This window comes from Cervus canadensis, chromosome 23 (genome assembly GCF_019320065.1).
Source record: "Cervus canadensis isolate Bull #8, Minnesota chromosome 23, ASM1932006v1, whole genome shotgun sequence".
In the NCBI taxonomy this organism is placed as follows: Eukaryota; Metazoa; Chordata; class Mammalia; order Artiodactyla; family Cervidae; genus Cervus; species Cervus canadensis.
In genome coordinates this window covers 52,458,393-52,485,662 of record NC_057408.1, presented here as the reverse complement: position 1 = coordinate 52,485,662, position 27,270 = coordinate 52,458,393, and the positions used below count along the sequence as shown (strand labels likewise).

Below are 27,270 nucleotides of genomic sequence, written 5' to 3'. Positions count from 1 at the left end.
TTGAGGGCTGGAAAGAGATCTATTCAGTCCTGCAAGCCAAAAAAATGCCGTTGTTGGCAAGCCAAAAAAATGCCGTTGTTGGCAAGCCAGTTGGAAAGCTTGCTTTCCAGAAAACGCCTTTATAGAAAAACTTACAGGGCAGGGGTCCGTAATGCAGACTGTCAGAGGAAGAGTGTTTCCAGGCCCAGGGGCATCCCAGGAAGATTAGTTACAGCACCAGGACTGCCCAGAAGTGGAAGTGATGAGCCTGCACATCTAACTGACTTTGGAAGTGATCCTACCTTGAGAAAACCATTTGGTGGGCTGGATAATGGGGCAGGGTTTGAGGAGAACTTAGGTGCAGGAAGGCAGGGCACACCCATCCACCTCATTCAAGTGCTGTTAGTCTGCGACTGTGGACAGGGTGTGAAGGAATGGACTTTAGGGGGTCATGAACTCTTGAACTTAAAACATCAAGGAAGGGGATGTTTGTGTTTACCCTGCTCTGGAGAAAAGTCCTTAGCTTTTAGCATGTCACCCAAAGAGAATAAGGGCCACTAACAAATTTAAGTTACAATATCATTTAAATTAGGTAGATTTTTCCCCATATAATCTGGCAGTCCCACTCCTGGGTGCATATCCAGAGAAAGACATAATTTGAAAAGATGAATCTCTATGTTCACTGCAGCACTATTTACAATAGCCAAGCTATTGTAAATGTCCATTGACAGATGCATAACTAAATGTCCATTGACAGATGCATGGGTAAAGAAGATGTGGTACATATGTACAATGAACTACTACTCAGCCATAAAAAAGAATGAAATAATGCCATTTGCAGCAATATGGATGGACCTAGAGATTATCATACTAAGTGAAGTTAAGCCAGATAGATAAAGATATGATATTGCTTATATGTGAAATCTAAAAGAAAAGGATACAAATGAACTTGTTTACTAAACAGAAACAGACCCACAGACATAGAAAACAAACTTATGGTTACCAAAAGTGGGGAAGGGATAAATTAGGAGTTTAGGATTAAAATATACACATTACAGTACATAAAATAGATATACCAACAAGGACCTACAATAATATACTAAACATCTTGTAATAACATATAATGTAAGAGAATGTTTAAAAAAAAACAATATATATATAATTAAATCACTTTACATCTGAAACTAACACAGCATTGTAAATCAACTATATTTCAACAAAACATTTTAAAACACTAAGTAGCTTTTTCCTTAAAAACTTAAAATTGATGACTTTCCTTCTTCCTTATAACATCTCATTAGAAAAGCCTTTTGGGTTACAACCTTAGAATTCTCTGAGGAATGTGTAGTTTTTAAAGAATTATCATTGTGGGTGCCTATCATCTGCAAGAGATAGATCCTTGTTGGAACTTGGAGAGTCTACTACAAAGTAAAGCGTGTAATAGGATTTATCATGAAGAAGCTTTTCCTGAGTGACCAAGTAACAAAAAGTGAGGATCTGCTGTGTTCAAGGGTTGAAGCTGAGAGGAGATCGGAATTCAAAGATTTGTAAAACAGCTTCTGCTTTCAGGGAGTTTATAGTCTAGTGAAACACTGGGTGGTTAGAGAAATAGAATACAAGGAGAAGTAAGAAGCTGCATAAAGATACCTGAACAAAGAATATGAAGATTTATAGGAAGAACTCCAACTTGAGGCTTAGGAAAGGGTAGACAGAGGAGAAGAAAGCTTTCCCCATTTGAAATGCTATATCACTGAAACTTTGGTACCATTTCTGTGAAAGCATACTGGCAGAGATTCCTCTTAGCTTTTTCCCATTTTTACTAATCGCTCAGAAATTTAGCTCTGTATCTCCCATGCCTAACTTAGCGCCTAACAGACACCATTTAGGTGTGGAAGGATGGATAAGGGAATGGATGGATAGATGACAGGCAGAAGAGAAGGAAGGCACAGAGAGAGGGAGGGTGGGAGAGAAAAAGAAAACAGAGTTCACAACATCAGCAGCCACCTCAGTTCAGAGTCTTATGGGAAAAGAGTTTAGAAACGTGGACATTTCTGTGGGTCCCAAGTCTGGGCACAGCCTGGCTCAGCTGACAGGTGCACTCAAGGCCTTCCAAGGCTAAAAAAAGATACCCACTGGGCTTGGTTCTTATCTGTAGGCTCTGCAGAAGATTCTGCTTCCAGACGAATTTAGGCAGATGGCAAAGTTCAATTCCTTGCAGCTATACAACTGAGGTCCTTGATCTGCAAGCTGAGTCATATCGAATCTTTGATCATGCTTTGAATTTCTGCCACCCATCTCTCTGACTTTCTCTTCTGCCATCAGCCAAGAGAAAAGAAAACTATTTTTTAAATTTTATTTTATTATAATAACATAAACATAACATAAAGCTCTTCTTTTAAGGGCCTCATGAGATAACATTGGGTCCATCTAAATCAGGGGTTTACTTGGTGGCTCGGTGGTAAAGAATCTGCCTGCCAATGCAGGAGACATGGGTTTGATCTCTGGGTCAGGAAGAGCCCCTGGAGAAGGCAATGGCAACCCACTCCAGTATTCTTGCCTGGAAAATCTCACAGACAGAGGAGCTTGGCGGGCTATAGACCACAGGGTCACAAAAAGTCATACATAACTTAGTGAGTAAGCAACAACCACCACCACCAGATTCAGTTCAGTTCAGTCGCTCAGTCGTGTCCAACTCTTTGCGACCCCATGAACCGCAGCATGCCAGGCCTCCCTGTCCATCACCAAATCCTGGAGTCCACCCAAGCCCATGTCCATTGAGTTGGTGATACCATCCAACCATCTCATCCTCTGTCGTCCCCTTCTCCTCCTGCCTTCAATCTTTCCCAGCATCAGGGTCTTTTCCAATGAGTCAGCTCTTCACATCAGGTGGCCAAAATATTGGAGTTTCAGCTTCAGCATCAATCCTTCCAGTGAACACCCAGGACTGATCCCCTTTAGGATGGACTGGGTTGGATCTCCTTGCAGTCCAAGGGACTCTCAAGAGTCTTCTCCAACACTACAGTTCAAAAGCATCAATTCCTCTGCGCTCAGCTTTCTTTATAGTCCAACTCTCATTTCCATACATGACCACTAGAAAAACCATAACCTTGACTAGACGGACCTTTGTTGGCAAAGTAATGTCTCTGCTTTTTAATATGTTGCCTAGGTTAGTCATAACTTTCCTTCCAAGGAATATGCATCTTTTAATTTCATAGCTGCAATCACCGTCTGCAGTGATTTTGGAGCCCAGCCACCACCAGATTAATCCAGCATAATCTAACTATTTTAAGATCACCAACTGGTAACCTTACTGATATCTGCAAAGTCCTTTTTGCCAATGAAACAGTGGATAAAGATCACCATAGCCAAAATTCTGCCTACCATAATAGTTAACAACAGAATCCATACACATAGTAAATTGGTGAGGAGGGCACCTTTATTAACAACCATGCCATTGAAAGTTCATTTGTTCTTCTTCCAGGAAGAACTAATGCAACTTTAGGGCCAGAGAGCTGTGTTCAAACCCTGTGTTTTACTGATTAAGCAACTTTGAGTGAGTTATTTAACCTCTCTCTGCCATGGTCTCCTCCTTTGTAATATGGAATTAATAACAATCCTTATAATATAGGAGTCTAGGGAGGATTAAATGGATGAATCTCATGCAAAAGATGTAGAACCATGCTTGGAAAGGGACATTATATATTACCTCAAATGTTATTATTATTATTATTATTATGCCTGAAAACATGGTGGCACCCAGATGAACCAAAACAAAACAGCAAATTTAAGAAGCATTGCAGAAGTTACTGTTAGAAAACACAATTTAATTTAGTTAGGATTTTGATGAAATGAAATTCTACAGCATATGTACTCATTTCCTATTGCTGCTATAAGAAGTTATCACGAATCTAGTGGTTTAAAGCACAAATGTATTACCGTACACTTTCGGGGATCAGAAGTCTGAAAATGGGTCTCACTGAGCTAAAATCACAATAGCCACAGGACTTCACCCCTTCTGGAGGCTCTAGAATCCACTTGCCAATTTCCCAGCTTTGAGAAGTTCCCTGTTCTCCTTGACTACGGGCTCCTCATGTCATCTTCAAAGCTGGCAGTCACATCTCTGATCTCTGCTTCTGTGGTCACATCTTCTTTCCTGACTTTCCTGCTTCCCTCTTTCACCTACAACATGCTGCGTGCTCAGTCACTTCAGTTGTGCTGACTCTTTGCGACCCCATGGACTGTAGCCCTCCCGGTTCTTCTGTCCATGGGATTCCCCAGGCAAGAATATTGGAGTGGGTTGCCATTTCCTACTTCAGGGGATCTTCCCGACCCAGGGATTGAACTCGCATCTCTTCTGTCTCCTGCCTTGGCAAGCAGGTTCTTTACCACTACAGCCACCTGGGGAGCCCTTATTATTCACTTAATCTTACACTAAAATGCCAATTCTTGTATCACCTGGAGATAATCCAATATCTGTAAATGTAAATACGTACATTTTACACACTTGCAATTAATACGCTTCATATATTTTTTACTTTTGTTGTACATTATATAATTTTTAGTTCAAACACTTGTGAGCACTAACTACATGTCAAGCAGTCTGTTAAAGGCTGGACATACTAAACTGAGGGACTTCCAAGGCAGTCCAGTGGTTAAGAGTTCGCCTTTCAATGCAGGGGTGTGGGTTCAATCGCTGGTCAAGAAGCTAGGATCTCACATGCCTCGTGGCCAAACAACCAACATAAAACAGAAGCAATATTGGAGCAAACTCAATAAAGACTTTAAAAATGATCCACATTAAAAAAAATCTTCAAAGAAATTGAGAAACACAACTCCTGTCCTCAAGTATTTCTCACCATAGTGGAAGGGGGGAGGGATACTGATGGTAAAAGTTTTTTTTTAATGTTTAAAATGTACAGAATTGCCTAGACTTAGAGACTGAATGACTTGGTCGTCAGGGAAGAGAAAAGTAGAAATGAAGACCAATTTATGGTTTGAAAAACTGGGTACATGTCAGTACTTCCAGCTGAGGTAGGTAATATGAGAGAAAATGTAAATTTGAATAAAGAAGATGAGTTAGTTCCAGACATCTTGAATCTAATGTGCCTATAGAATATCCAGTTGAAGGTGTCCCATTGCCAAGCCTTCACTTATCCAAATACTATTTAGGAGCGTATTACAATAATTCAGACAAGAGATGATTATGGTTCAGACTAGGTGAGAAGCAATAAAGATGGAAAGAAGAAAAGGCATGTTTCTAGTGTATCTTAAAGGTGCCAGGTTGGTCAAAAGTCCTCTGGTGAGGAAGACAGAGAAGTGAAAGCAGCTGAATTTGTGAGTCTGGAGTTTTGGAAGTTGTCAAGGCTGGAGAAAGGTTAGCTGGGAGCTGTCACATAGAAGGTAGACGAAAGTTGGAGAGTGAGTGAGATGGCATTGGGGCATAAGTAAGTTAGAAGATAAGGCAGCACAGACCAGTTTCCTGGGCTACACAGACACTGAAGAACAGACAGGTAGTGAAGGAAAACAATGCTAGAATGAAGGACAGCAAGACAGAAAGGAAATCAAAACAGCATAGAAGTAAAGGAAGAACAGATCTCAAAAAATAGGAAAAGTTGAATGAGGCCAACTACCAAAGAGGGGTTGAGTTGGACCCCTCGATAGACATGGAATGAAAAGTCTATCAATGAATATGGCAGTTAGGAAGTAACTATTAAATTTACCAGTAGTTTCATAACTATCATAATGTATCCTTTTGTATACATTGTTTGTATCTATATGCTTATCATTTTAATAAGTGCTTATTATTTTTCATGTCTATCCTTTTAATAAAAAGACTGTGGATATTAAAGTATGTTAACACACCTCAGTTATTTTCATTTGAATTTTTTTACATTTTTCACCATTATGAATAATGTCATAAAAGTCTTTTTCAAGAAAATGTGCAAATTTTTTTCTGGTTTTTATTCCCAAACATTATGCACTCTTCTTCAATTAAAAAAAAAAAAAGACATTCAAGTAAATCTTAGTATCTTCAAATAATTTAAATATTCTGATTTTAAATAATTATTCTGTAGAGACTTGTTTGCCATTTAGATCACAAACATTTGGACTATTGTCTAACGTGGGATGCACACTTCCAAACCCAGCGTTTGCTTAGTATATTACATCCTAAAACCCTCTATTAATGCAGCATCGTAGTGACTAATAACCTGTACAGGAATCTGTTTCCTTTCTCTACATTACAAACTATTTAACATCCATTAGTAATAGATTTCTTCACTTGCAAATGACTAAAGTAATTTCCCATCTATTAGCTATTTTTGTTGACCTCACTTCACTAGAGATCCTCAATCTAAGTTTTATTTTAGCAATCACAATTCTCTCATCTAATTAACAAAAAAATTGGGCCACTGCCTCAGTGGCCTGCATTCAACCCTATTTTGACTGGTGCTTTTCTAATAATATCTCATGCTCCTTTCCAGCCCTGTACTTAGAATAGTAGTTTCTGTTCCAATGCCCCCATTCTGCTTTGTTTTTTACCCCACATTTCTTTTTTCTTTTCCTTTATTTACTTAGTAAGCTACCCAAATCTTTCACTGTTACAAATGCCTCAAGAAACATCCAATTATTTATTCAGTAGAAATTCCTGGGCTTGCTGGGCCAATGGGGATGCCAAATGGTAAGATTTTTGCACATTACCAAATGACCCCTAGAAAGGATTCCTGAACTTTCACTCTAGAAGCAGTTTCCATTCTTGACACCCTTTATAGAAGATTCTTCTCTATTGTGAATCCAAGCCCACCTCTCTTTAATTTAGATATAGAGCTGTGTGAAATAAATCAAATTTTTCTTCTATAAGGCAGTCTCTCAAATGTTTGATGAAAACTATTGTTTATCCCTGAGTAGTCTTTGTTCTGTCTCCAAAAGACCTAGTTCCTTCAGCAATTCTCTGAGAACAGGACATCAAGCCGTTCTAGCTGACAACAGACAAATTGTATTTTGTTCCAAGAAAAGCAGTATCTCTCTTAACTTTCAGTATTTCTGTGTGAGCAGTATTTCTGTTGAATTTGGACTTCATAGCATCCACTGAAAATCTTTGGATAGGAACACCCTCTTTCTGTCAAGGTACCAGTTTGTCTGGCAACTATGCTAACCTGTCTCACATTCAGATAAAATTTTTGAGCCATTCATTCATAGGAAATCATTCTGACATGTTTCACTTACTTTGTATTGTGCACTTAGATGGTTTAACATAATGTGGAATATTATGTTTATTTTTATTAAATGTCATCTTACAAATACAAGTATGTCTTTCTAGCCAAGGGTCACTCTTTACTATTGTGCACTAGGGAACATCACTTATATGAGTAGTTATCTATTTATTACCATAATTTTACAGCAAATGACAATAGAATCTTGAGGAAGGAACAGCTTCTTTCTAATTCACCCACCTAAGAGTACCGTTTGGACTACCAAAAAGAATGCTTCTGCTGTCAAAACTGGAGAAATATTAAATCTGAAATCCAATATTTTAAATATTTGCCAAGATGTATTATGTATTCAACAGTACATAAACTGGGGACTTCCAGATGTACAAGCTGGATTTAGAAAAGGCAGGGGAACCAGAGATTCAATCACCAACATGGGTTGAATCATGGAAAAAGCAAAGGAATTCCAAAAACACATCTACTTCTGTTTCCTTGACTATGCTAAAGCCTTTGTGTAGATCACAAAAAACTGTGGAAAATTCTTATAGAGATGGGAATACCAGACCACCTTACCTGTCTACTGAGAAACCTGTATGCAGGACAAAAAGCAACAGTTAGAACCGGACATGATTCAAAATCACAAAAGGAGTACATTAAGGCTGTATATTGTCACCCTGCTTATTTAATTTATATGCATAGTACATCATGTGAAATGTTGGACTGGATGACTCACAAGCTGGTATCAAGATTGCTAGGAGAAATATCAACAACCTCAGATATGCAGATGATACCACTCGAAAGGCAGAAAGCAAAAAGGAACTATCTAAGAGCCTCTTGATGAAGGTGAAAGAGGAGAGTAAAAAAGCTGGCTTAAAACTCAACATTCAGAAAACAGAGATCATGGCATCCAGTTCCATCATTTCACAGCAAATAGAAGAGGGTAAAATTGGAAGCAGTGACAGATTTTATTTTCTTGGGCTCCAAAATCACAGCAAACAGTGACTGCAGTCATGAAATTAAAAGATGCTTGCTCCTTGAAAGGAAAGCTATGACCAACCTAGACAGCATATTAAAAAGCAGAGACATCACTCTTCTGACAGAGGTCCATATAGTCAAAGCTATGGTTTTTCCAGTAGTCATGTATGGATGTGAGAGTTGGACCATACAGAAGGCTGAGCACCAAAGAATTGATGCTTTCAAACTGTGCTGCTGGAGAAGAGTCCCTTGGGCTGCAAGGAGATCAAACCAGTCAATCCTAAAGGAAATCAACCCTGAATACTCATTGGAAGGACTGATACTAAAGCTGAAGCTCCAATACTTTGGCCACCTGATTCAAAGAGCCAACTCTTTGGAAAAGACTCTAATGCTGGGAAAGATTGAGGGCGGGAGAAGGGGGCAATAAAGGATGGGAAGGTTGGATGGCATCACTGACTCAATGGACATGAGTTTGAGCGTACTCTGAGAAATAGTAAAGGACAAGGAAGCCTGGCATGCCGCAGTTCATGGGATCACAAAGAGTTGGACACGACTGAGCAACTGAACAACAAGAAAAGGATGCATTATATTGTAAATCTCATAATAGTACCTATTACATCATAATTGAAGTTGATGATGAAAAAAATGTTCAGAATAGGGTCAAAAAGAAAGACTTAACACATACTTGTTGCTGCTGTTTAACTCTTTTGCTACGCTATGGTCTGTAGCCCTCCAGGCTCCTCTGTCCGTAGGACCCCCCAGGTAAGAATACTGGAATGGGTTGCCATTTCCTTCTCCAGGGGATCTTCCTGACCCACTTACAACTCTTGCATTGGCAGGCAGGTTGTTTACCACTGAGTTACCTGGAAAGCCCCTTATGCATACTACTGGAGAGCTATAGTTTTTCATGAATTTTTTTATATATATTTTATATATATATATATATTTTTTTTTATGGCTTCTAGGGGAAGCCATTCAACCAGTTGTCAAGGTCCTATTTAGTCCACTTTTGAAATTTTGTTCAAAAGTGTATCACTTTATTACAGGTATTATTGGGGAGGTTCATAAAATTAATATACATTTATTGGGGAATTTTTGTAAAATACATAAGAAAATAAAGAAGATGATTGAACTCACCCAGAGATAATTACTGAAAGATTTTTGTGTTGTTGCTGTTCTTTGAAAATACTGATATCAATAAACCTCTGAATAAACTCACCAAAAAGAAAAAGAAGATATAAACACTGTTAGGAATTAAGAAAGAAACAGGGATAAATTTACAGGAGCTATTAAATCTATCATAGGAGTAGAACGGAAATAAATTTTATTTCAATATATTGAAAACTTAAGTGGATAATTTCTTAGAAAAATAAACTCATCAAAAACTCAGTGAAAATGAGCACCTTGAATATATCCATAACAATGTAAGAAACTGACACATTAGTTTAACATTTATTCCAGGGGGAAAAAAGTTGGGGGGCTTCCCTGGTGGCTCAGATGGCAAAGAATCTTCCTGCAACGCAGAAGACTTAGGTTCGATCCCTGGGTTAGGAAGATACCCTGGAGAAGGGCATAGCAACCCACTCCAGTATTCTTGCGTGGAGAATCCCATGGACCGAGGGGCCTGACGGGCTCTGGTTCATGGGGTCGCAAAGAGTCAGACATGACTGAGTGACTAAGCACAGAACAGCACAGAAAAAAAAGGACCAGACCCAAACAGTTTCATGAGGCCTGCGAGAAAAAGGTAATCCTTGTCATACAAAAGTTCTAGAAATCTGAGCAAAAGAAAAGCTGTCCAATTCATTTAAGGATTTTATAGGACTTCCCTAGTGGCTCAGCGGTAAAGAATCCACCTGCCAATGCAAGAGACATGGGTTCAATCCCTACATTGGGAAGATCCCCTGGAGAAGGAAATGGCAACCCACTCCAGTATTCTTGCCTGGGAAATCCCATGGACAGAGGATCCTGGCAGGCTACAGTCCACGGGGTCACAAAGAGTTGAATGTGACTGAGTGACTAAACAACAATAGTCTAAACAAACGAGGACAATTTGAGAAAGGAAAATTGTAATGCAATTTCTCATGAACCTCATGCAAAAATTCTTAATAAATATTACTATTTCAATAAAATTAAATAATTATAAATAATGTGAAATAACATGATCTGATGGGATTTATTTGCTGATGAAAGGAAGTATTAGCATTAGATAAATACTCATGTAACTCACAGCACTAGGAGATTAAAGGAGAAAGCACAAAATACGATCTCAATATATACATAATTTTGTAATATTCGACAGCCATTAATTTAGTAAAAAAAGGATAAAAAACTAGAAGTAGAAAAATCTTCTTAAAGTATACATATTAATATATATAGGTACAGAAACTTCATGTAATATTGCATCATAAAAATATTCCATTTATATCCATGAAAATGATATACCTCTTCTAAAATGTCCTGAGCTAGGTTTTGACCACTGGTTATTTCTTAATGATTATTGAGGTATAACTGGCATATAACATTATATGTTCTAGACATGCTACATAATAATTCAGTGTTTCTATATATTGCAAAATGATCACCACAGTAAATCTAGTTAACATCTGTTAACATACACAGTTAAAAGTTTTTATCTTGTGATAACTTTTAAGATATTCTCTCTTAGCAACTTTGAAATATGCAATACGGTATTATTACTATTATCACCATGCCATACATTATTTTATAGCTGGACATTTGTACCTTTTGACCTCATTCACCCATTTTACCTAACCACCACCCCCTGTCTCTGGCAACCATCAATCTGTTCTCTATATCTATGAGCTCAGTTATTTTTTCAATTCCTCATACCAGTGAGATCATACAGTATTTCTCTTCCTCTCTTACTTATTTCACTTAACACAGGTCTTCAAGGGCTTCCTAGGTGGCACTAGTGATAAGGAATCCTTCTGCCAATGCAGGAGATGCAGGAAATGTGGGTTCGAACCCTGAGTCAGGAAGATCTCCTGGAGGAGGAAATGGCAACTCACTCCAATATTCTTGCTGGGAAAATCTCATGGACAGAAGAGCCTAGCGGGCTGCAGTCCATGGGGTGGCAAAGAGTCGGACACAGCTTAGCAACTAAATCACCACCAAGGCCCTCAGGGTCCACCCATGTTATCACAAATGGCAATATTTCATTATTTCTTAAATATACATTCAGTTCAATTCAGTTCAGTCACTCAGTCGTGTCTGACTCTTTGCGACCCTATGAATCGCAGCACACCAGCACACCCAGCACACCAGCACATCCCTGTCCATCACCAACTCCCAGAGTCCACCCAAACCCATGTCCATCGAGTCGGTGATGCCATCCAACTATCTCATCCTCTGTCGTCCCCTTCTCCTCCTGCTCTCAATCTTTCCCAGCATCTTTTCCAATGAGTCAGCTCTTCTCGTCAGGTGGCAAAAATATTGGAGTTTTAGCTTCAACATCAGTCATTCCAGTGCACACCCAGGACTGATCCCCTTTAGGATGGACTGGTTGGATCTCCTTGCAGTCCAAGGGACTCTCAAGAGTCTTCTCCAACACCACAGTTCAAAAGCATCAATTCTTCGGTGCTCAGCCTTCTTTATAATCCAACTCTCATATCATACATGACCACTGGAGAAACCATAGCCTTGACTAGATGGACTTTTGTTGGCAAACTGTCTCTGCTTTTTAATATGCTGTCTGGGTTGGTCATAACTTTCCTTCCAAGGAGTAAGCGTCTTTTAATTTCATGGCTGAAATCTCCATCTGCACTGATTTTGGAGCCCAGAAAAATAAAGTCAGGCACTGTGTCCACTGTTTCCCCATCCATTTGCCGTGAAGTGATGGGACTGGATGCCATTATCTTAGTTTTCTGAATGTTGAGCTTTAAGCCAACTTTTTCACTCTCCTCTTTCACTTTCATCAACAGGCTCTTTAGTTCCTCTTCACTTTCTGCCATAAGGGTGGTGTCATCTGCATATCTGAGGTTATTGATATTTCTCCCAGCAATCTTGATTCCAGCTTGTGCTTCCTCCAGCCCAGCATTTCTCATGATGTACTCTGCATATAAGTTAAATAAGCAGGGGTGACAATATACAGCCTTGACATACTCCTTTTCCTATTTGGAACCAGTCTGTTGTTCCATGTCCAGTTCTAACTGTTGCTTCCTGACCTGCATACAGGTTTCTCAAGAGGTGGGTCAGGTGGTCTGGTATTCCCATCTCTTTCAGAATTTTCCACAGTTTATTGTGATCCACACTGTCAAAGGCTTTGGCATAGTCAATAAAGCAGAAATAGATGTTTTCTGGAACTCTCTTGCTTTTTCGATGATCCAGCAGATGTTGGCAATTTGATCTCTAATTCCTCTGCCTTTTCTAAAATGGGTTGGCCAGAAAGTTCATTTGGGTATTTTTGTACCATGTTATGAACATCCTGTGATATAAATATATATATAACATCTTCTTTATCCATCCATCCATTGATGAACATTTAGGTTGCATCCATGTCTTGACTGTTGGGAATACAGCTGCAATAAACATGGAGCTGTTGGTCACTGGTTCTTTGATAATATTTTTCTGAAAATACCCAAATCCTGGGATGTCAAAAGCTCTTTTTCTTGAGTCTTCACATTGGAAGGAGAACTTAACTAGATAGAAAATCACTGATTCCTGCTTTCTTGGCTTGATCTCTTCCCAATGCTGCAGGTAAGCCTGGCATCAACCTCCTTTTCTCTCCCTAACCTCATTTTATCTTTTTGCCCAGCTGCCAAAGGGATTCTTTCCAAAACTTTTTCTGAGGTATTTCTTGCCATTGACCATTCTAAATGACTTCTCACTGATAAAATGTTTACCTTTTATTCAATAGGCTGAAAACTTTTATTTCAGAAAAGCTCTCTTGCATTATATTTTAAGATAATTATTCTATTTCATTGCTTTGACTTTTTTTCAGAATCACAGTTATGTATGTGTGTGTGTGGGTACTCAGTCGCTCAATCGTATCTGACTCTTTGTGACCCCATGGACTGTAGCCCGTCAGGCTCTTCTCTCTGTGGGATTCTCCAGGCAAGAATACTGGAGTGGGTTGCCACTTCCTTCTCCAGGGGATCTTCCTGACCCAGGGACTAAACCCACGTCTCTTGTGTCTCCTGCTTTGGAAGGTGAATTCTTAACCACTAATGCCACCGGGGAAGCCCGGCTATATTGCACTGGCTATATTGCCTTGTTTCTCTAATCTGTCTTTATCTTTTTATCCCTGTACCATTTCTTTGCTCTTTTTATTTAGTTTTTTATGTCCCTTTATTTACCTTCCTTTCCTTCAATTAGGCAGTTCAGTACCTATCTCACATCCTCTAAGTGTCTACCAGCAACCTTCATTTTCTCACTTTTTTGCCCAAGTTTATAATTCTGCTCTGTGGTCTTCCTTTACAGCTGCTGTAACTGCTTCATGAATTACTGTCTTGATTTTGGGTTATGCTTTTAATCTTCCTTGTGGCAACATATTTTCCCAGTGCATTTTTATTATTTACAAGAAATTTGTGGCTGCTGTTTTCCATATCCCCTATAGGACCTACACGCATATTCCTTTCATGTTACTCTTATTTCAGCGAGTTTAAGAGACTCAGAAGAAGTCAGGCACTCATTTTCCAAGCATTCATGAATCAAGGGCTTCCTTTGCTGTTGCTACAGTTATAAATTGCTTCTTTTTAAAAAAGTGTGTTTGAGTGTGGTAAAAGTCACATAATATAAAACATACTATTTTAACCGTATTCAATGCACAGTTCAGTGGCACCAGGTACCCTCACATTGTTGTGCAACTCTCACCATCATCCATCTCCTGAATGTTTCACCTTCGTAAACTGAAACTCTGTCCCCGCTGAACACTAATGCCCCATTCTCCCTCCCCCCACACTGGGCCCTGGCATCCATCATTGTGCTTCCTGGCTCTATGAATTTGACTATTCTGTGAAAATGTTAGTTGCTCAGTCGTGTCCAACTCTGCAACCCCATGAACTGTAGCCCACCAGACTCCTCTGTCCATGGGATTCTCCAGGCAAAAATACCGGAGTGGGTTGCCATTTCCTTCTCCAGGGGATCTTCCCAATTCAGGGATCAAACCCCGGCCCTTGCATTGCAGGCAGATTCTTAACCATCTGAGCCACCAGGAAGTCCTTTCATACAAGTGGAATCAAACAGTATTTGTCTGCACCTAATGTCTATTGGGATGCATTTTTAAAGTTAACTTAATGTTTATGTCCAACAAATGGACTGTACCTTCTTTTTTTCCCCTGTGCTATCCAGTAGGTTCTCATCAGTTATCTTTTTTAATACTTAGTAGTGTGTATATGTCAATCCCACTCTCCCAATTTATCTCACCCTTCCCTTTCTCGCCTTGGTGTCCATACATTTGTTTTCTTTGTCTGTGTCTATATAATATGATGCATCTGTGGACTCACACATCCTGTGACTCTCAGACAAACCTCAGTTTGTTTCTCCCTCAGTCACTTCATGGATGACTTCACAGGTTGCCAATCACATGGGGACAGAAACGATAGTCATTTTTAGAAAGAATTTTTCTGGCCTTTAGTGAGATTTGCCCATTCACCCTCCACCACCCATATTAGTTGCAGCCTTTCCACAGTGCATTACTCTTAAACCGAAGTCCTCACTTCAGGGGAGTGTGTATATGACAGAGCTTTCTGAGCTCTACTACGGCTGGGGCCCCTTCACACCTCGCATTTACCGGCCACGTGACTATCCCTTCCCTCCTTGGCTCTCTGCCTGATGCGACTTTGGGAGTTTGTGGATGTTCTGCTGGTTTTGCTGAAAATGTGATTTGTGGGTATTTCCCTTTATTTCATTGTGTTATTGTTTTTGTTGTTTGGAATGGACTCCAGGACTAGAAGTGAGAAAATTCAGTGGAAACCAGTCCTCTTAACATTTAAAAATATTTCCCTCCTTTTTTTTTTTTTTTTTTCCACTTTTGTAGCTGATCATTTTCTGGGGGTTTTCTTGTTGCTGTTTGTTATTTATTTTTTTTTACTTGGAGGATAATTGCTTTACAATATCGTGTTAGTTTCTGCTGCAGAGCAAAATGAATCCATTATATGTATACATGGATCACCTCCCTCTTGAGCCTCTCTCCTGCCAGCCCCCCACCCCACCCCTCTAAATCATCACAGAGCACCAAGCTGAGCTCCCGGTGCTATAAAGCAGCTTCCCACTAGTTATGTGTTTTATACATGATAGTGTGTGTGTGTCATTGCTCCTATCCCAATTCCTCTTGTTTGTTTGTTTTTTAATACAGATAACTTTGCATAAGGAAGTTCAGGGTGTGTGTTTACCTTTCAACCAAGTTAATCTTCAAAAATAAAACGGAGTCAGCTTAGCCTACTGCTCCTTCATAAACCCAGGCTGCTTCTTTTCCTGCTCAAAGATCTTCCTCTAACAGCCTGTTCTAGATGCTGTTGCTTTGTCAACTCAAGCCCATCAAGCTATTGTCTTTTGGAAGATTCAGAAGACTTGTCCATCTTCATCTTTCTCTGGCAATTCCCCATAGTGAGTTTAAAACTAAGAGACAACCTAAGCAGATGTCTTTAAAGATGCCAAGAGTGTAGTAGCCCAAGCAACTTCCGAACAAACCCTCTGCTCATAAAAGCCTATTCCAAGCGATCACTTTGCTCAGTACCTACAAAGGAGGCTATAATACTGTGATAGCAGATTTACTTAAGAAATATGAAGACACATACCCTAGGAAGCAGTGGGATTGGACCTGAAGGAAGACTTAGCCAATTAGACAATGAACCAGGGGGATCAGGCAAAGACAGGAAGAAACAAAAGGGTTAAAAATAAATCTAGTCTGGTTAGGTCACCCAAATTGTACCAAATGAGTCTGGGAAGTCATGTAGGACTCTTTTAGTGGGGTCCTAGAGGTTGTGTTTAAAATTTGAATCTTTACATCCTTGCTTGTGTCTGTAGGAGGGCAGGTGTAGGCAAAGATGGTATCCACTTTGCCTTCTGAAAACATCTCTTTAGAGGAAATGAAAAGATAAATAAAGTTATCTTCATTTATCTTTTCAATGAGAAGAAAAGATAAAGAGAACCAGTTAAAAACTAAGTATAACATTTCAGGTGAAAGAAAATAGTGACTGGGACTAGGATGGTGACAGCGATATTGAGGGAGGTGGATAGTTTCCCCATCTGACTTACGTCACTTAGTATAATAATCTCTAGGTCCATCCATGTTGCTTTTAATGGTGTTATTTCATTCTTTTTAATGGCTAAGTAATAATCCCTTGTATGGGTTGGCCAAAAAGTTCCTTCAGGTCTGTCTATAACATCTTACAGATGATTTAAATGAACTTTTTGGCCAACCCAATATATATATATATATATATGTATACACCACATCTTCTTTATCCATTCCTCTGTCATCAGACATTTAGGTTGCTTCTGTGTCTTGGCTATTGTAAATACTGCTGCAATGAACACTGCAATGCATGTATCTTCTTGAATTATAGTTTCCTCTGGATATATGCTCAGGAGTGGGATTGTGGGATCATATGGCAACTATATTTTTAGTTTTGAAAATATAAATGTATGAGTCATCTGCATACAAGAGGTTTTCCTGGAATTCAGATTTCTCTTCATCGTGCTTCTTCTTCTAACCTTTCCAATTTGAAGATCCTTTTCTCTGATAGAGAAAATGGTAAAGTTTGAGAGTTTGATGTTCAGCCCTCCTCCTCCTCCTCCTCCTCCTCCCCTCTGCTCCTCTCCCCTTCCTCCTCCTTCATCATCATCTGCTCACATTACACCATCTGGACCAAGTCTTGGGATTGTCCTTATTCTTCTATTTGTTCCAATTCATATGCTTTTTTTTTTTTCACATGCTTTTTAAAAGGGCTTTTTTTTTTTTTAACTGTCCCTGGCTTTTTTATTCTTTCTATTATTTAATTCAAACTTCATTTCATTCTGGGCTTCAGCACTCGATACAATTCTTGTGGAGGCTCATCACTTATCTATATTCTCCCTTGATTGCGAACCCATCTCTCATTCTAGAAACAAGGTCCTTTCATCTGAGCATTTCAAAACCCTCCTTGTTCAATTCTTTTGGTCTCTTTTAAAGGCCTTCTTCTTTTGTTCTCATCTTGATCTTGTGCTATTATATCATCAGAATTAAGGTTTGCTGATCCTAGTTTCCTTCTTAAATCATCTGCCCTTTCTCATTATCTAATCAAAACAAGTCCCTTCCTTCCTCTTTCTCCCCATCTTCCTTCTCTATCCTTCTCCTCTTCTTCCTCTTGCTCTCACTGAGATTTGGGATTTTTTTTTCTTATTGAAAATTAGCTTTGATGAAACACCAGCACACAAGGTTCTTTAGATAGGTCTACATCCCATGAGTCCTCATGGATTTTCCAAGTTTGAGGTTATCTTTACATTTTCCCCATCTTTGTTATATATGATAAATTCCATACAATAGAATGTTGTCTATTATATATAACAGAATTTATTATGTATAACAAATTCTTGTAATTGTCATAATTAGTAATTGTATTAATTTATTTTGTTGTTGTTTAGACACTAAGTTGTGTCCAACTCTTTGTGACCTCATGGATTGCAGCATGCCAGGCTCCCCTGTCCTTCACTATCTCCTGGAGTTTGCCCAAATTCATGCCCATTGAGTTGGTGATGCTATCTAACCATCTCATCTTCTGCCACCCTCATTTCCTCCTGCCTTCAATCTTTCCCAGCATCAAGGTCTTTTTCAAGAGTCGGCTCCTCACATCAGGTGACCAAAGTATTGGAGATTCAGCTTTTGCATCAGGGGGAGACTTGTTTTTGATTAGATAATGAGAAAGAGTGATGAATGAATAGTCATCCAATGAATATTCAGAGTTGATTTCCTTTAGGATTGACTGGCTTGATCTCCTTGCTGTCCTGTCCAGTTCAGTTCAGTTGCTCAGTCCTATCCAGTTCTTTGTGACCCCACAGACTGCAGCATGCCAGGCTTTCCTGTACTTCAGCTCCTGGAGCTTGCTCAAACTTATGTCCATCGCGTCAGTGATGCCATGCCACCATCTCATCATCTGTCATCCCCTTCTCCTCCTGCCTTCTATCTTTCCTAGCATCAGGGTCTTTTCAAATGAGTCAGTTCTTTGCAACAGGTGGCCAAAGAACTGGAACTTCAGCTTCAGCATCAGTTATTCCAGTGAATATTCAGGACTGATTTCCTTTAGGATGGACTGGTTTGATCTCCTTTTAGTCCAAGGGACTCTCAAGAGTCTTCTCCAACACCACAGTTCAAAAGCATTAATTCTTCGGTGCTCAGCTTTCTTTACGGTCCAACTCTTACATCCATCCATGACTGCTGGAAAAACCATAGCTTTGACTAGACAGACCTTTGTTGGCAAAGTAATGTCTCTGCTTTTTAATATGCTGTCTAGGTTGGTCATAGCTTTTCTTCCAAGGAGCAAGCATCTTTTAATTTCATGGCTGCAGTCACCATCTGCAGTGATTTTGGAGCCCAAAAAAATAAAGTCTGTCACTGTTTCCATTGTTTCCCCATTGATTTGCCATGAAGTGATGGGACCAGATGCCATGATCTTTGTTTTTTGAATGTTGAGTTTTAAGCCAGTTTTTTCACTCTCCTCTTTCACTTTCATCAAGAGGCTCTTTAGTTCCTTTTTGTTTTCTGCCATAAGGGTGGTGTCATCTGCATGTCTGAAGTTATTGGTATTTCCCCGGCACTTTCTTCCAAGGGACTCTCAGGAGTCTTCTCCAGCACCACAATTTGAAAGCATCAATTCTTTGGCACTCAGCATATATGTTGAGATAGCATTTGCAAACCTAAATAGTTTGAGATAGTATTTGCAAAAATAAAATACACCTATTTAAAATATACAACTGAGTGGCTCTAGTATATTCACAGAGTTGTGTAAACATCACCACCACCTAATAGAAGAACATTTTCAGCACCCCAGTAAGAGACCCGGTGCCTATTTGTATCCCCTTGCTAGTATACTGCCCCCAAGCCCAGGGCAACCACTGAGCTACTTTCTGTCTATAAATTCTGCCTCTTCTGGAAGTTTCTTATAAATGGGATCATATACTATGTGATCTTCTGTGACCAGCTTCTTTGAATCAGCAAACTGTTTTCAGGATTCATCCATGTTATAGCATGTGCCAATACTTTGTTTTTAATACTAAAATAACATTCCACTGTATGGCTCTATCACATTTTTATATCCATTCATCAACTGATGGATTAAAACTGTTTCCGTTTTGAGGCTCTTGTCAGCAATGATGCTGTGAACATCTGTGTACAGCTTTCTGTGTGAACACGTGTTTTCATTTCTCTCAAGTATACACCTAAGAGCAGAATTGCTGAGTCATTCAGTAACTCTGTGTTTAACATTTTGCAAATCTGTCATTATTGCTTTTTCTTTACCATCTCTCATTAGAAGCAGCCATGCTCTCATTTATTCAGGAGAGGAGAATGGAGGCTTGATTTTGTGTGGTGACGAAGTCAAGAAAGGTCTAAAAAGTCTTTAAGGCTGACATTGCTTTGCTCAGTAACGCTCTCCTTATCTATTGATTACCCAGGACTTGTCTCACTGTTGTGGTTGCACGTTTTACTTGGTAAAGCTGGATTTTAATAGATGAGACTGCTCAAGTTCTGTGAAGCAAAACACTTGAAAGGGGAAGCTGCAACAGCTCCTCTGCCCAGCTGGAAATGGAACACTTACACTAAATAAGGTTCTTCTGGGATGTTTTCTACAGAAGTCATTTTTTAGAAAATAAAAAGTATTTGCCCAGTGCTTTCTAAAAGATGTTTAATTCATTTGAAGAAAATTAATGAATTGTTAAGGAATAGGACTTTTCCCTAAAAGAGAATTTTATGTCCTAAGGACAGATGTCTATTGATGGTTTACTCCTGGACCCCTAATATCTCTGTCATTGCATCCAAGACAATGTTGTGTGTATCTGTACACCTAACATCAAAATTGTGAAATGCATCTATATTTCCATCATGGGTCAGACAAGCAAGTTTTGTTTTGTTTTGTTTTTTTAAAGAAAATTGCAGAGATCAGTCCCCCACATAGATTTCTCCTTGACAAAAAATATATATAATCCACTGACGTACTGCAAAGTGAATCAATAGCCCCAGATTCCACCAAGCTAAAGATGGACAGCAAGGTAATTTTGTTGGGACAGTGAACAGGCAGGTCATGATAATTGCAACTGCTCTGCCAAAGTGCATGGGCTTAAAAAAACATCTCCGCTAAGAAGTCACTTCAGTGTTCTTCTCTGGTGATAAGATCTGATTTCATTAAGTATCTTCATATGAATGAAAATGCAAAGTTTTGAGTCTGGAGTTGTGAGCCATCCACTCCCCACCTCCCAAGTTCTGTGTTTACTGCCTTACTCACCCACTTTGCATCGGCAAATCACAGGGAGAAGCTAAATGTTCTCTGCTGCTTTAGACCTAATCAAAGCTGAGATGAATAATGAACTTGCTTTTCCATAAAGACATTCTGTTTGGCATTTCAGCTAATAAGGTAAGCTAAGGGCAATTCTGGGCTATGGAAAACAGGATAAATAGTCTCTGTGTTTGCTCCCGTGCTAAAATCCATAATGTTTCTTTTAACGTGCTGGAGTTACCTTCATGTGTCACAATGTCTGTGAATTTGGGATGAGCAGTTTAATACAGAGTACCCCCCAGCGTACCTTTTCCTTTGATTTGGTTGCTTATGGTACTGGAGGGGCTGAGGGAGAAATCTAGCTTTTTAGTAAGAACAGCATCTGTGTAATAATAGTGTTATCATCTCTAGTGCAAAGTGAATTTAGCTAAAGAGCCGTGTAGGTAGATACAGCAAAAGACAGATAAAATGATTGCAGCCCTGGTGACTGAATGTATTTAGCGTGATGTGTTGTAAATTAACGTTGAATATGCTCTAAGGAAAGCAGAATACATACATCATGTTGGTTTATGAGTCATTTCATTTCTAAGTACATGTTATCCTAGAGAAGGTAGTAATTTTCAATTGCTAAAATTATTCCACAGCTCCGGTTTAGGTGAGTTTTATTTGGTGAGATTGTGTTTTTAAAACAGCAGCCTGCCGGTAATGTGCATTTTCCTTATTACTTTCTTGATTTACCGGAACTGCAAGGATTTCTGTTCGTGTGGAAAATGTACTTGTTTGTCCCATGAAGTTCAGGGGATAAAAAACCATCAGATCCCTGTGAGATTTTCATGGCTACCTTAGCTACTCTATCTTAAAAACTGAAAGTGATAAAACAATTACTAGGTTGGGTTTTCTTTTTTGTGATCTAGCTTCTCAGGGTTTAACACAAGGATTTTTATTTTAGGCAGATCGGAGCACAAATCCCTGAGACTAGCAAAAGCTTAGCAAGATGGGGAAGAAATTACCATCTTTTCTTTTCTCTTAAGAACGACAAAAATGAAAAACGTGATTTCTGTTTTCTGGGCTCACTGCTGTGTCACCTGAAAACCAGAGCCTCTATTCTCTCAAAGTAGGTGACCTCAAAAGATATTTCAGAAGATCTATTCAAAACAGCCAAGTATGTGGGAAATTTTGGAGACATGGAAAGGAAATGGTTCTCTTCTTCCTACCTGACCTTCCCATTTTGTTTTTCTGCGTGGGAAACGAGCTGTGCCACCAGATATTTTTGTTTCGCGGAAATCTTTAAACATTGCAATCAGGCTCTTATAGAAAAGGAAGAATTTTTCTTCTCCCCATCCTCTAAATTGTTCGCAGTATCTGTTTTTCCTAGAAGTGTAAATGGGTGCTAAGTATACAGACAAGGACCAGCCACTACTAAAGACTGAGTTCCATTTACATGTCCCCCTTGTTCCACCTACAAATTTTAGACATTTCTCTGGAAAAAAAACCTCTACTTTAGTAAACCTATGAGAAGTAGGAGTGTAGCATTTGAGTCTACCACAGCTCATTTTCAAGAACATATGTTACCTAGTCATACTTCAAGGTTTTAAAATATGTTCAATTTCACGGCTCTTCTCTGCGTGCGGGACTCGGTTGGAAGGTCAAATATGGCGGGCTCTTTGGGGTTTGGGAGGTGTTCATTTTCTTTCCCTCTTTCCCCAATTTCTCTCTCATACCTCATCACTCCAGACCATCCTTGACTGTCCCCTGCACTTTTATTGTTTCTTTATTTATGGTGTTTCCCCCCTGCTAGTTCCCTTCTCCCCAGCATCATCAGTCCAGAGCCTATGAGTTGCATTGTGTCCTTTGGAAAGTTGGAAGAAACAACCTAGAAAACTTTGATAACCACAAAGTGGCTGTCTATTTTCTGTCATTTGTACAGTAAGAAAACTTTGATACCAGCGTGACTTTTTATCCAGTACTACTACCTAAAGCCAACCTGATGATTTCAAATGCAAGGTTTTTGACCAGCATCCTCTTCATGATTCTTTTTGTCTACAATGTTTACCACTCACCCTTCAACGTGAAATGCAAAGTTCCTAGTCCTTTCAGGCACTCTGAGTGATGCCAGATGAAGGCGGGTGTTACCTACAGACTCACACATTAACTCCCTGGGTTAGTTAATTAATGGAGAAAATCTAGAGAAAGCAGCAACTGTGCCTTCGCGCCCCACCCCCCACCCCCCACCACACACACAGCACAGACCACAGGGCAGCCGTCCGCTGAGGACAGTGGTAACTGAGGCAGCAGCACGGTCACAGATGGCCCACCATCCTAACAAGTTCCTGGCACATGGCAAGGAGGCTTGAGCAGAAGGCGGCAGACAGATTTGTTCCCAAATACACGTGAAGCCCATTCTTGGGGACAATCAGAATTAAGTGGAGGAGGAGCAAAGATGAGAGAGAACTGGAATATCGCTAGACTTGGTTAATATCACTAAGGTTACCTCATTGATGCACACACACTGGCAGACCATCTGCATTACGAAAGTAAGGTGTGTGCATGTGTGCATGATCAGTCATGTCCAGCTCTTTGTGATCCTGTGGACTGTAGCCCACCAGGCTCCTCTGTCCATGGCATTCTCCAGGCAAGAATACTGGAATGGGTGGCCATTTCCTGCTCCAGGGATGTTCTCAACCCAGGGATAGAACCTGCGACTCCTGCATTGACAGGCAGATTCTTTACCATTGAGCCACCTGGGAAGAAGCCACAAAGGTAAGCGCGAAAGAGCATCTCTAAAACTGGCCTCCTAAAAAAAAAAATAAATAAAAAATAAAATAAAACTGGCCTCCTTAACCTGCATTTCCTACTCTTATAAATGGGACAACTGTCCACCCCTTTTTTCCAACCCAGAAAGAGAGGGGAAAACCTTCACTTTCCCCTCTACCTCCCCTCATATCACTTAAGGTAGACTCCTAAGAGTTAGTCAGATGGATGAATGAAGGGGTGGGAATATCACCAAGTCTAATAGATTCTATTTCTATTCAATTCTCTTCATCCCTTCATCAGCTGCTGCCCCATTGAATCACCATAGTTTCTCTCCTAGATTAGTATAAATAACTCCTATGTGGTCTTCCAGCCTCTAGGTTTCCTTTAATCCAATTCATTCTATGTACTAGAGTCCAAATGACATTTCTAAAATACAAATAGAATCAGTAAATCTTTTACTTACTAAATCCTTCAATGGGTCCTCCATACTCCCAATGGTAGAGTCCAGACTTCTTACCATGACTTACAGGGTGTGACATAAAGGGGAACCTTTTTCCTCCACAGCCTAACTTCTCAACACTCCCTATGTCCACTCTGCATTTCAGACACACTGATGTACTTTTCATTTTCTCCTGGGTTCCGTTCTCTCCTTCTCAGGGCCTTTCCATGAGCTTCTTCCTATTTTATCTCTTGTATCCACTCACCCCAAACTCCTCTCTTCTGTACTTAGCCCTTTTCAACCTTTTAGTCTTGGCTGAGATGTCTCTTCCTCCAGGAAGTCCTCTGTGACTGTCCATAGTTGAGTCCAATATCTCTCCATAATTCTCACCTATCTGTTATTTCCTTTTCATGTCTTACATAGAGTTGACTATTCCACTAGCCGATCAATTCCATGATGGTAGATATCTGGTCTCTTATTCATAGTCGTGGCCACAAACAAGCCCAAAGGAAATTCTATCCGAATGCATGAATGGAAACTTGGCCTCCTGAATGACTTCATTAACTTTTGTTCTGATGAGGTTATAGAAACTGAAAGCAAGGATTCTTTGTTACTCATTCCTGCAAAGTATTCTGCCAGTGCCTTTCATATGCATTCTTTAATCTTCACGTTCTTATTCCCATTTTGTAAACAGGAGAACTGAGGCTCAAGTTGCCCTGAGTAACACTAATGCTAATGAATGGTCCCCTCCAGTCTGTTTGACTCCTGGAGCCAGCTCTTTCTATCCACCACATGGCCCCTTGCTGCCTTAGAGTAGGGGAAATAAAATTTAGTCTTAAAAATGAAAACCCACTGAAATGTTGTGAAGTAATTAGCCTCCAACTAATAAAAAAATTTAAAAAAAAAAAAAATGAATAGCTACCTGGAGAAGGAAATGGCAAACCATTCCAATATTCTTGCCCAGAAAATCCCATGGACAGAGGAGACTGGTGGGCTACAGTCCAAAGGGTTGAAAAAGAAACCAGATACAACTGAGCAACTAAACCACAACAACAAGAGAAGACATTAGCACTTAAGTAAGGATTCAGAGAATATATCACTCACAGAGCATATTTGAGGCAAATCCTCAAAAAAGTTGCCCATCAAGTAAGTTAATCATAACAATAGGGAAAGATAAAGAATAAACAGTGGTAAGCAAAAAACCGTACAACAATTGTAATTAAGCTGTAGTGGATGATGATAATGTGACTGGGAATCTGTGGCTTAAGTGATAGGTAAAGATTCTTGAAATAAAGGAGTCAAGTTTTCAGAGAAAATCTAATAAATGTCCAGAAACAGAAAATGAATGGCAAATGGTAGAAAAACCCTTGCTTTTTCACTGCCTGCCTGTTCATTTGCTTCCTAACCTCCCCTGGTCCATCCCGAGTGTATTTTTCCATCATTGTTAACCTGAAAGTACCTTCCTTTGTGCTGTATTCTTTCTTCTCCAGCTTTAGTGCTGGCTGGAGTTTTCTGCCTTTCTTGCTCTCTCCATGGTGAGAGTCACTGGGTCTCACATTTCTGCTGCATTTCCATTGTCCTTTTCAACACAAATTTTTCTCCTGGTCCTGCTCTGTGATTACTCTTTCCACAGCGCTTTTGCCTGAGCCCAGTTATATCTCAACGTTCATCAGTCATGGCTTGACATCAGACTACTTAGGGGGCTTCCACTGGCCTTTCAAGGGGCAGCAGACTGCTGCTTTTACCACCCACCCACTTCATCAGCGCTGCTCTCTGCGGGAGAAGTCGCTAGAAGTGCAACTCGAGAAGGGGCGTATACAACTTCTGGGCAATGATCCATTTTGTGTCTGCTGTGATTGTCTTCAGGGTCCTGGGAATCCAAACCAACATACAGACACACACGGTCCCAAAAGTGAAGGGACAATAATACATTGTCATGTGAGGGGCAGAGGCTTTCAAGACTGATGGAGCTCAGTTTGAGGCTCTTTCTACTATTTCTCTATCTATGTGGACTTGAGATGTCATTTGACTTTTCTGTGCTTCAGTTTCCTATTCTGTTAAATAGATAATAATGGTGCCCAGCTCATAAAATGTCTTCCTGGCACAGAGTAAGTCCTCTCCCACGTTGGTCGTGTCGGTGGTTAGGGCAGGGTGGAGGGTGTATATGGAAAAATGGCCCTGAATATAGTCCACCCTCACCCTAGAAAATTGTGAATGTGACTGTTGATGGCAAATGTGACTTTGCAGGTGCAACTATGCTAAGGATCTTGGGATGGGAAGATTACCCTGGAATAATGGATAATAATGCATGATAATAATGAGAGGACTCCATTCCCCTCAAGGGAACTTACAAGGGTCCTTGTAAGAGGGAAACAGATAGAGACTTGACCGCAGAGGAAGGCCACGTGACCACTGAAACAGAGATTTAAAGATGCTGGGCTGTTGGTTTTGAAGTGGAGGGAAGGTGGGTGAGACAAGGACATGGACCCTTTGCCTAGGACTTCCAGAGGGAGCTCAGGGCTGCTGATAGCTTGATTTTAGCCAAGTAAATCAGTGTGGACTTCTGACCTCCGGAAGTGTCAGAGAAGAAATGTGAGCTGTTTGAAGCCACCGAGTGTGTGTCATTTGATACAGCAGCCACAGGAAACTAATACAGTGGTGATACTTCGGGAAATGAAAGACGACTCCAGTAAAGAAAGGGGGTATTGCAGAGACTGCTGCATGCTGAGGGAGGTGGGGAGACCCTCTGAGTATTAGCTGTGCGCCTGAAATGTGGCCGGAGATGCTGCAGTGCCTGTGTTAAAGGAGGGCCAGGAGAAGAAGGTGGAAGGGTGTCGGCCGGGTGGGGATTTTAGGCATACCCAGAAGAGAGGTCTTGTGGAGATGGAGGTGGTGAGTGGTGGTCGAGGGTGGGATGTGGTGGGCGGGGAGGGTGCGGAGCAGAGGGTGGAATACCGTGCTCAGCAAGGAGTGTTCGGTTCAGAAGAAAGCACGGATGGTTGCGGGAGTTCCCTGAGAAGGGGGAAGAAATGTGGACTTGGAACAGATCCACAGAAACAAAAGGACCCATTTTCTGTTGTTCTCAGCGCCCTTTACTGATTCTCAGCGCCCTTTACTGATACTAAACGGCAGTCCAAAAAAGGCATTTTGAAAAAGACCTGCTGCGCTTTAAACCAAGTCGAGAGCAGTAGCAGGGGATCCGGTGCCTCCAGTTACATCTCCAGAGGGGCCCCACCCGGACAGGCTCGGTCTGCAGTGAAGTTCTCAACTCTCCATGTATTGTCCGTAATCTGGTGCTTCCGGTAGAACACACTGCCTTTCCTCAAGGCCATGCGTCCACTTATGCTGTTTCCTCTCCCGTAACACCCTCTTCTTCTCCCCGTGCCCAGCTGGCAGTCTGGACCACCATCCAAGTGTCAGGTCAAGAATGACCTCCTTGAAGCAGCTTCTGTGGTCATTGCACTCTCTAGTATGTATTTTCCAGCAA

The 27,270-nt window shown here is 40.3% G+C and overlaps 1 protein-coding gene across 9 annotated transcripts in view; it reads left to right on the top strand.

The window, feature by feature from the left end:
- The window catches only part of DLGAP1 (DLG associated protein 1), a 770,938-nt gene that overhangs the window by 500,500 nt on the left and 243,168 nt on the right, over nucleotides 1-27,270 (top strand). The window contains exon 1 of one of the 9 annotated variants that reach the window (XM_043443650.1): nucleotides 20,469-20,728. The exons of 7 other annotated variants lie outside the window; for them this stretch is intronic. In XM_043443650.1, the coding sequence (XP_043299585.1) occupies nucleotides 20,678-20,728 (51 nt within the window). In that variant the 5' untranslated portion in view covers nucleotides 20,469-20,677. Of the gene's footprint in view, nucleotides 1-20,468; nucleotides 20,729-27,270 lie in introns of those variants that run through there. One more of the 9 variants, XM_043443652.1, reaches the window with a different exon arrangement.